The 11,193-nt window shown below is 33.2% G+C and overlaps 1 protein-coding gene and 1 long non-coding RNA gene across 6 annotated transcripts in view; one reads left to right on the top strand and one right to left on the bottom strand.

Annotated features, from left to right (window-relative positions):
• Nucleotides 1-11,193, bottom strand: part of slc24a3 (solute carrier family 24 member 3) — a 162,644-nt gene that overhangs the window by 4,632 nt on the left and 146,819 nt on the right. For 3 of the 5 annotated variants that reach the window (XM_087279479.1, XM_087279480.1, XM_087279477.1), the window contains 10 exons: nt 9,950-10,024; nt 9,129-9,154; nt 8,978-9,031; nt 8,716-8,843; nt 8,431-8,591; nt 5,339-5,609; nt 3,440-3,606; nt 3,232-3,346; nt 2,185-2,297; nt 63-128 (listed from right to left, as the gene is read on the bottom strand). In XM_087279479.1, coding sequence (XP_087135605.1) covers nt 63-128; nt 2,185-2,297; nt 3,232-3,346; nt 3,440-3,606; nt 5,339-5,609; nt 8,431-8,591; nt 8,716-8,843; nt 8,978-9,031; nt 9,129-9,154; nt 9,950-10,024 — 1,176 coding nt within the window. Of the gene's footprint in view, nt 1-62; nt 129-1,045; nt 1,980-2,093; nt 2,298-3,231; nt 3,347-3,439; nt 3,607-5,338; nt 5,798-8,036; nt 8,592-8,715; nt 8,844-8,977; nt 9,032-9,128; nt 9,155-9,949; nt 10,025-11,193 lie in introns of those variants that run through there. The other 2 variants (XR_015506009.1, XM_087279478.1) reach the window with 2 other exon arrangements.
• LOC147841089 (uncharacterized) lies at nt 4,423-6,627 on the top strand. Its single transcript, XR_015506049.1, has 2 exons — nt 4,423-4,658; nt 4,727-6,627. It is a non-coding gene; the product is annotated as an uncharacterized LOC147841089 (long non-coding RNA).

The raw sequence follows: 11,193 nt of genomic DNA, 5'->3' as shown, positions 1-11,193 counted from the left end.
ATGTGAGAGATAGATTTGAAGGAGATTTGTTCGAAAAAACTGTTTCAAATGCTCTCACATACCGTCAAAAACACAGATGCCAGCAGCAGCCCAACTGAGAAAATCAGACCTTTGCTGTTTAGGTGAATCTGGGGAGAGAGGCATAAAAGACATGTTAGAGCTTTCAGATGGAGAATGTTGGCATGTTGTTTCAAACAAAGATCTTTGTTTATTCTACCGAGACTCTAAATGTGTGTTCAGTTAAAGCCAGAGGTAGACAACTATGTACAGAGACTCTTGAGTGATTGTTTTCTTTTTGTCAAAGTTTCTGCTTGTTTACCAGTTGCCTGTTGTGTGAAATTAGATGTTTAATTGTTCCTGCTAATTTCCTACAGTTTTATATTTGGGCCAAAGACAAAAAGATTTAAGTTTCAAAACAATAAAAATTTAATAAAAATATTATGCCACTTCCCTCCAATACATTAGAACAGGGGTGAGCAATTCATTTTTCCAAGGGGCCACATTAGACTCTGGGGTGGTTTTAAAGGGCCAGACCAATACAGTTTGTTTGTTTTAGGGTTAGGGTTACAAAAAAAAAATCTGTAAAACTATTTAATAAACATTCATACAAACTCTTTAACTCTATAAATTTATTTATTTATTTATTTATTTATTTATTTATTTATTTATTTATTTATTTATTTATTTATTTATTTATTTATCTATTTATTTATTTGTTTGGTCCCACTTTATATTAAGTGGCCTTAACTAATTTGTACTAACACAGGAATTAATAGTTTGTTACAATGTACTTTTTGTGTAAATACATGTATTTACTGTGTACTTATGCTTGATTAAATACATGTATGTAATTAAATCTGTAATTAACTTTTGTAATTACATTTGTAAATACACTGTTGACCATCCCTTACACCTTAACCCACCTTAAACCTACCCATGCCACCAAACCTGTCCATAACCCAACCTCTATCCTAAATCAAATGCACCACAAGTGTTCTCAAATTTAATATAAACTCAGTAAGCACATTGTGCTTATTTATTTTTTGATGTAAGTACATAGTAGTTAAGGACACTTAATATAAAGTGGGATCATTTATTTATTTGTTAATTTATTCATTCATTAATTATTTTTTTATGTTCAGTGAGAGAATTCTAGCCTGTGTTGGGCTGAACAAGTACACTGAAGTCAGGTTAATTTTGTGAGGTGGATATGTGATGTTGTGATCATCACTGAGAGAGGATCTGTATCTGCATTTGTTAAATCGTTAATCTGAGGTAATTAGTCTACCTTTATTATTGTGTAATTCTATACAAAGTGTGAAGCTGCCTGGTTGGTTCCCAACTCATGATTCGCTTGTGGCATACTGAAATTTTTAGATTTTTTAAAACGTGACGTCTGGAAAATGTAAGCTAGACATACTGCATGTGCATGCCTTCTTATTTGCCTGCTGAACCTGCACGTTTCCATTTGATATAACGAAACTGAGCTTGCAAAAGACCCTACATGTCAAAGTTGCTTTTTGTTGACTCACATTATCAGACCTGCACATTGCAAGGCCCTGTTTGCGGTTGAATTTAAATTAAATAAATACTTTACACGGGTCGATTAAAGAAGTCCAGCGGGCTGCATGTGGCCCGGGGGCATAAAATGGTCTGCATTAGAACATATGCAGTTTTTTTTTTCCTGAATTTTTTTTTATGAGTTTATTGTTTAGTGTAGCAGTAATTTATCTACCAAAAATAATTTGATGGTGTTTCTTACATAAATCAGAACACCAAAATCAGAAATCACTAATCATAATCTTTGACCCACTTTAGCCCAAGCCAGATCACACGTTTTTGTTGTCGGTTATGAAAGTCATTATGTAAGATTATGCGGTTTAGTCTTGATACATTTTTGACTTGTTGTGGGAAACAAATGTGCCTTCAGAATGTTGAATGTAATTGAGCAAATTTAAAAATAATTAACCATTTTCATACTAGATATTATTATTTAATAATTATTTTCTTATTTTATTTTAAGTCATTTTAAGGCCCCCTTCAAAAGCTTGCTAAGATCTCCTAGTACTTAAACTAGCATGACTACAAGTTACAAACAACTGACTAATTTGTAAATTGGCAATGCTCTTAAAACATTTACCAATTAATGAAAGAATAATGATATATACAACATTTGTCACTTACTGTGGAGCCATAGTTAATGGCCAGTGTCTGAAGGGCCCAAGGCAAACCAAGCCCAATAAGGATATCAAATACGTTACTGCCAATGGAGTTGGAAATGGCCATGTCACCCATTCCTGAAAAAGACAGAGAGATACTGGAGAGTTAAATGGAAAATATTAAAGGCATCATATGCTATAAGAGTTTTCATTTCTTAGCCAGTCTGCCAGTCTTGTTTTTTTTTATAACCACAAAACCAATCAAAACTGTTAAATGTTTGAAATACAACTTTTTGAAAATTTAGTAAACTATAATCCAAATTTTGATTTGTGATATATGTACAGTAGGAAAATGTAACATTTTCATGGAACTTGATTTTAATATCCTAATTGTTTATGGAATAAAAATAAAAAATGTATATATATTTTGATGTTAATTGATGTATGGATATTGCCAAAAAATACCCATGCAATAAAAGACCAGCTTCACATTTACTACAGTATTTCCTTGCTTCAAAAAGTTTGTAATGTTGTTATTCACCTCAAAACTGGGTGGTTTGTTTCAAGGCTTAAAACTATTTAACAAAACCTTTTTTAAAAATCTCAAATCAACTGAAAAAAATACTAGTGCCGCTAAAAAAGTGTGTGGGCACCAATGAACTAATGTGCTAAAACATTCATTCGTCTATTCATTTTCCTTTGGCTTAGTCTCTTATTTATCAGGGGTCGCCACAGCGGAATGAACCGCCAACTATTTCAGCTAATGTTTTACGCAGCAGATGCCCTTCCAGCTGCAACCCAGTACTGGGAAACAGCTATACACTGTCACATGCACACACACTTATATACTAAGGCCAATTTTGTTTACCCAATTCACTTATAGTGCGAGTCCTGGACTGTGGAGGAAACTGGAGTACCTGAAGAAAACCCACATGCAAACTCCACACAGAAATGCCAACTGGCCCAGCTAGGACTCAACCCAGCAACCTTCTTTCAGTGAGGTGACAGTGCTAACCACTGAGCCAACGTGCCACCTATGCTAAACTATAAACACATAATAATTCATTCTTACCTTGCCGTGCCACAATTAGACTGGCCAAACAGTCAGGAACACTGGTGCCAGCGGCCAAGAAGGTGATGCCCATAATGACATCTGGGATGCCCATAGTGTAACCAATCACTGTAACCTGTCATGACATATTTGACAGCTCACTGAATGTTTCTAAAAATCATTTCTAAGTTTGAGAATTTATAATCAAAATTTGTGTGGCAAACCTTACCATCCACACCATGATGTAAGAGAAGAAAGCGATCCAGATGGTGGAGCTGATGAAGGAGACCATATACCAGCGTTCCCAGCGTGGGTTGGCAGAGTTGGGCACGGTGAAGAACAGCAGCATACTGAGTGGCCAGGCCAGCAGCCACTTTAGCTTATTTATGCCTCCACCTGCACAAGATCAGGACATCATCTGAGTCACCAGTCTGTTACCTGACACTGGCATTCAATGTCATGCAAATGTTTGTGGAAGGGCAGATCTAATGGTTGAAGCTGAAAACCTGGTATTAAATGCTTCAATTCATATTTGCTAATATTACTCGTTTAACTCTTTTTGGAGTTTTGAGTGCTTGTTCTGTTCCAGCATGTCACACTTTCTAATGACATACTGTACTGTATGTGCAATTTAACCAATATTTTTAATATTATTATTATTATTATTTTACTTGTAGGCTGAAGATATTTTATATTTCTCAGTATGACTCAATTTGTTTGCTGATTTTAAAATTTGACATTAGTTTGTGCTTTATTCTGATTTAAAAAGAGAAAGATGTTCACTAAGGCTGCATTTACCACGTGTGTCACTCAATTCCGATTTGTTTTCTGTCATGTGGCACAGATCAGATATGGTCCTTGTACGTGTAAGCAGGAAAAAAATCACATGGATTCTGATTTACTCAAATCAGATTCAGGCCTTGTTCATATGTGGAAATGTATCCGTTATGAATCGAATCTGTGCCCTCGTGTCTGCAGTGTAAGCAGGTAGATCAGATGTGTCCATTATAAATCGGTTCTGTGCCCTCGTGTCTGCAGTGTAAGCAGGTAGATCGGATTTTAGCATCATTGCCAATAATGTAGTAGATAATGTAGTTTTTTATTTATAGTTTGAAACATTTCATGTTTTTGTAAGTTTTAAATGAATTTATTTTTATGTTTTTCATCTTAATTTTAATTAGCGTTTTTATTTTTGTATTTTTATTACTTTTTTATATGTCTATGAAGTTTATTCCAGTTATATAAATATATTTCCTTGGTAACAAATTTTTACTTATTTATTTTAGTTTTATTATACTATTATGACGGAAGGGCATTCGCTGTGTAAAACAAAATGCCGCATAAGTTGGCTGTGGCGACCTCAGATTAATAAAGAGACGAAGTCGAAAAGAAAATAGATGAATAGTGCCAAAATGTTATTTAAATTTAGTGAAAAAAAAGTTTCATGTGTAAAATTCTTTAACATTAAATGTCAAGATTTCTACAAATCATTTTCTTCTCTTTTGGAGAATGTTAGATAAATTATATGCATCATTGTTTGTAAAATCTAAACACTTATTTGCTTTTACTTTGATTGGTGCATTAAATCTTAAATTAAAGCAAATATTAATGTGATTTTATGAATTTACTAATAAGAACTAAGAATGAATGCATTTATTAATAATACTTCAACATTTACTAATGCATTAATAAAAACCAAAGTTGTGCTTCTTAACATTAGTGAACGCATTGTGAGTTTTTATTTATTTCATCCGTTGTTTGTTCATGTTAGTAATATATTCTGTAACTAACATTAACAAATGGAGCCTTTTGTTACCAAATCTTCATTCTTATTTATGTATTTAATGTACTTATTTTAGTATTTATGTATTTACATATTTATTAATTGTTGTTTTGGTAATTAAGGTAATGAATTAGAGGTTAAGGTATGGGAATAACAAGGGACAATACATTACTGTTTACACCTCAATATTTAATTTACATTATCATACAAAAGATCAATAAAAAGATTTTAAAAAATAGCATGTGACAGAAACTTTTAGATATTTTAAAAAACCTTTTTGAAAACAATTTTGTCTAAATGCATGGCAGAGTATTTTATCACTCATCACTAATGCTGTAAATGTACCTGGGCAGCGGAATGGTACATATGGTCCTTCATTTTCGTCCTCCTCCTCTTCCTCCTCATCATTCTCATTGTTTTCATTGTCTTCGTTCTCATTTTCTGTGTCAGTGCCAGCTTCAGCTCCACCTCTGTCATCATCGTGGTGACCTCCCTTCCGCCCATTTAGGCCTCGGTCCGGTCCTGCCAGTCCATTCTCCACCCCGCGCTTTCCTGGCATCTTTACAGTAACCTCAGAGTCACCATTACTAAAACGACTATTTATCAGCCGCTGCCTCTGCACAAACACAAACATATCAGCCTGAGTAAACAACAGAACATGTTTTTTATACTGCAACACTTTAAAAATAATCATCTTGTCATGTACACGTCATACACTAGTATGACATTCACCACTGTTTTGGGGTTACTGTAGTAGTATTAAAGTAACAACACCATGCTTTTGGGGAATAACTGTGAGATATACTGTACACATGAATGTACATGACAAGTATTATACAGTATTACAGGAGTAATGCAATAATAATTAAAATAATTGCTGTTATTGGGCTACATCAGTTGTCCAAATGTATTTATACTTATTGTATTCAGGCTAGTAATTTTTATACAGTTATCATAGAAATTATATATCCGAATGGTAATGGAACCTATTTACTGTACCTTTACGATTACAACAATCTAATGTATGATATTACAGTAGACAAGGTTTAACTTTAATAAAAGAATAATGAAAATATTTAAAAAATAAATTGTACAGATGTTATTGTTTTTCTGAACTTAAATTTTGCACTGTGTCTTCAAATCAAGTGGAAAAAAAACATGCATCATGATTTGATGTCAGCCAAATGATGTGAAATGCAGCAGCTATTTCTTCCACACAAGTTCAATATATTCAACTTAGGCGAAAAAGCAAAAAGTATCCCACAAGTAATATATAGTAAAATATAACCCAGCATTATGCGTCCATGCGTTTTTTATGGTACATTAAAAATAAACTACCATCTCTCATAATGCATTTTTGATTTGTGACCCTCTGTCACTAGATGGCAGTGTTTTCACATAACACTCGTCTAAGCAGGATTTATAGGCTATGAAATTGGCAAATGTCCAATCTGTCACTGATTAGCAGCTCCGAATTATGTTTCTAAGCACGGTCTCTTAAATGTGATGACAAACATTGTTGGGGAAATGCTTTACAAGTAACACAAGCTACGTAATAATAATACTTTTCTAAGTAACAAGTAACGCATTACTTTTAAAAAATAATTATTTTTTAAATAAATTAGTAACTTTTTTTTTTTTAAATGTAATGAGAGTTGCATCTTAGTTTGATTAATGAGCTCATAAAAAAATAAATAGCTGAATTAAAATGAATGTAGTCGTGCTGAATCCCTCACTCAAGGAGAGAATGCAGGAACAGATTTATTATTTTTATTCTGAAAGGATCAAAGAAAGAGAAAAGGAGATTGTCTCAATGGACAGTGACTGTACTTCACTGTTAAGACACATATTAAAAAAGGAGCAAACATGTTGCTTTACACTTTCTTTAACCTGTATATACAGCATTTAGCTTAAGGGTCAGGAAGTTCTTAGAAAAAAAATTATCCTACATTATTATTTTTTTGATGTGTTTTCTTTTTTATGGTAAATAAAAGTGTAGGCTATATGATGCATTGTTAATTGCAGATCTCCTTCATTTAAAAAAGACAAAAAAAGCCTGTAAGTTCTGAAAAGTCAGAATTTGTATTTACTTTCAAAAGTAACTTTTCCCAACACTGGTGACAAAGTTTTGGAGAACAGTAGTTTAGTGTCTTATGATTTTTGTCTTTGTTATTTACTTTGATCATGTGGGTCAACATAACCCAGAGAAGTAGCACCTATGTTACATTCAAACAAATACATGTATTTAATTGTTATATAAAAGGATATTTCACACAAAAATGAAAATGTTTTTACTATTTAATCACCTTCAAGTTGTTGCAAACATGTATGCGAGACTTTAATCAGTTGAATAACGAAGATTTTATATATATATATATATATATATATATATATATATATATATATATATATATATATATATATATATATATATATATATATATATATATATATATATATATATATATATATATAATATAAATGCTAACCATTGACATCTATAAAAATACAATGGATATCAATGGTTACATGTTTCCAGCTTTCTTCAAAGTATCTTTTTTTCTGTTCAACAGAAGGAAGAAACTCATCAAGGTTTAGAACAAGTGACAGAATGATGACAGAATTTTCAGTTTTGGTTGAATTTTTTAATTAATATGCTATAATTAATAATAATTGTTTAATTGTGTGTTAAGAAGCAGTAACATTCATAAAGTCTCACAGATCTACAGGGTATATACAGAAAGTGAAATTCAATACCTTTTAAGTCCCTTTTAAGACTCTTTCCGTAGGTTTTAAGACCTTACTGCCACTTTAGGTTTCAACTGGTAACATTGGTGATATTATAACATATAGTATATTTACTAAATAGTGATTGTAAGAAACTAATCCTTGACTAAAACATTATTCACATACTGAATAAAAATGCTAACCCAACAGGTGGCGCGTAAAACAGCAGGAATAATGGTGTTTCCTTGGTTACTTCAGTAAACAAAGCAGCATGACATCAAATCTAGCAGGGTTTTACCAATTTCATAAACTACACAGCATCCTGACATTCGCAGAATAAATTCAGGCAAACTTTAGCATGGTGATAGAAAATAGCATTTAAGACTTTTAAATTCTTTTTAATGGCCTTACATTTCTCTAAATTGACTTTTAAACTTTTTAAGTTTACTTTTTAAGACCCCTTGGAACCAATATTGCAATACGCAAGTGGCCCTCAGTGAAAATGAGTCTGACATCCATGGTCTAGGCTGCATTGGAAGTGTTTTAAATTAAATAAACTGAACTACAATAGACGGCATTCAAAGTGAACCAAAAAATTGTCCTATAGGACAAGGATGGGTGTTGTTCAATAGTTTTAGGACAACTTTAATGAAAGATTGGTACAGTACAGTATTTTAGGGTGGGAGAATTTTGCACGTTCAATTACTGACCTCTGTAATGAGCATTCTGGAGGCCATGGTGAGGCGCGTGCGAGGAGAGAAATGGCTGGTTATCATAATCCTCATTCCTGCCTCAGAGAAGGTCAGCTGATGAGGATATGCAGACAAGAGCTCGTCCACCATCAGCACTGATGGCTTCCTATGGAAATTTGCTAATGGACAGAACAGCAGAGCAGAAATTTAGAATGAAGAGCCAGCAGTTGCACACATGACATGATTCATATGAAACATGTACTGTAATATTACCTTTCTTACTGCGAGGTATTGAATTATTACCTTTCTTAAGCAGCACCACTGTGGCGTCGCAGCCGTCATCGATGTCTGTGTTACTGGCTGTGCCGTTACCCAGATTTGCAGGGTTCTTTTTCCGCCGTTCGATGAAATGAACCACCCGTGAGTTAAATCTGATTAACACCAAGGAAGGAGAGTTAATAAAATCAGCAGTGATGCAATTTACTGATGTGGAGTAGATCCGAATAGCAATGAATACGTGTAATAATGAAACATTTCCATGGCGACAGAATAAAGAAGAACTTACTTCATTATTAAAATGTAAACCAGGTACAGCACTATTAGGATGAGCGATTCCCACCTGGGAGGAGAGAAAGCAGAAAAAAGGACTAAATACAAGGCAGAACGTGAAACATGTAATGTGATGAATGAATATGTTGAGGTGTAAATGACCTTACCATGTCACCTTCTCATCATAGATGAACTTGAAGAAAAAGATAAGAGTAAAAGTTTTAGTTATACAGAAAAAGAACAAATTGTTCCTTCATTTTTTTTCCTGAATCATTACATATGACCACCAGAGGGCAGACTTATCTTACTGTAATTTGAGCCCTGAGGCTTTATTCATTAAATTGACCTTTCTTTGATGTTTTTTTTTTTTGTGCGTCTGTGTATAGCAATCTCTAATGATATAATATGATATAATATAATATAATATAATATAATATAATATAATATAATATAATATATTTTGTGACAAATAACATTATCTGCAGTAGCCTTTATATATATATATATATATATATATATATATATATATATATATATATATATATATATATATATATATATATATATATTCATACATTTACATATTAGAACTCTACTACATATGTCTGATATATACAAAACAAAATCATAAACACTGCTATCATGCAAATCAAAAATTTAAAACCATTTAATGTAGTAAATTGTTAGAGGCATGCCATTTTTCAACTGTAACAGTATAAACTATTGCACTGCAGTTTGTACTTCCAGTGAATCCAATTTTTAATGAGGTGGTCTGAGTAAAATCTCCAATACTCGATGTCCTGTGTACTATTAATCTGTGTTTGTTGTTCATCTGCTTGAAAAACACATGCAGAGTGTGGGCAAATAAAGAGGCCCCTGCTGCAGGCCATGGGCCCCATGGGAGAGCCACTCGCTTCTCCTCTCCTGCTGCGCGAGGAGGCCCAAAGGCAACATGGGAGCATGAAAAGCCACTTAAAGTTGTACTCACCACGATCAGAGTGGCCACTGCGATAGTGTAGTACGTAGAGTCTCTCATTAACGTCCAACAAGAGAGCCTGACCGCCTGTATCAACAGAGGAGAGAGAGAATAGGTAATGAAGAGATGGTTTATACTATTACCCACCAAACACACACAATAAAAGACTGTCAGGTCCATAGTCAGGGTGGGGTTTGGGTGGTTCGGAAGACCAACCCCCCATTGACAAAGGTCCAAAATTTGTCCCATACTTGAGCTAATTTGTCCTATTTAGACTACTATATTATCATAAATGTTTAAAATAACCCATCGAAAAAGGCTTTAAGATCAAGTGGAATCCTCTGTCGGCTGTCAGTGTGACTTCAGCTAATCAGTTTTAGCCAAGTCTAACAGATACTTTTCATGAGTCCAACATTCAGTTGTGCAAGAACACATTCAATCTGACAAAAATGAAGTCATCTTTTGCTACTTTCTTATTGCTAAATAGAGAAAACATTTTATAAGTAACTTTTATACTAAAAATTGGATCTTATTCCTAAAACTAAAATGACCATTAAAAAGGTCTGAAGCACCAAAAGCGGCTCATATTATAATCTATATATTGAAATACTATTTTGGCTATTGCAGTTATTATCCATGAATTAGCAAATATACTTTTTTCACAAGAGAGGCTAGAAAAATTGTGAAGCTGTACATTATTATTATTGTTATTATTATTAAGTTTTATTTATTTTTATGGACAAATTCTGACTGAGGAAAGTTAAATGTGCCAGCCAGTTTGTTATCTGCCTAAATGAGAGTAGGCTACAGTTTTTTAATTTAAAACTTTAAAACAGATTTAATTTTTTTTTTATGATATAGGATGTAATAAATATACACTGTAAAACCCCAAAAGTTGTGGTAACTCAAACCATTTGAGGAAACCAATTGCAACAAAATATTTATCCATCCGTTTTCTTTTCGGCTTAGTCCCTTTATTAGTCCGGGGTCACCACAGCAGAATAAACTGCTAACTTATCCAGCACGTTTTTACGCAGTGGATGACCTTCCAGCAGCAACCCATTTCTGGGAATGCAACAAAACATTTAAGTTCAAAATCTGAACTTTATTAGTACTGTCCTCTATTTGAATAAATGAAGCAATTTGAGCACAGCAAAACCCGATAAATGAAGAGAACTCAAACCAACTGAGTACTGTAAAACCCATTAAGTTAAGGCAACTCAAACCATTTGAGGAAACTGATTTCTACAAACCAT

Source organism: Danio rerio, chromosome 13, assembly GCF_052040795.2.
Source record: "Danio rerio strain M-AB ecotype USA chromosome 13, GRCz13ab, whole genome shotgun sequence".
NCBI lineage: Eukaryota > Metazoa > Chordata > Actinopteri > Cypriniformes > Danionidae > Danio > Danio rerio.
Note: the sequence above shows the minus strand (reverse complement) of the source record. Positions and strands in the feature narration are given on the sequence as shown.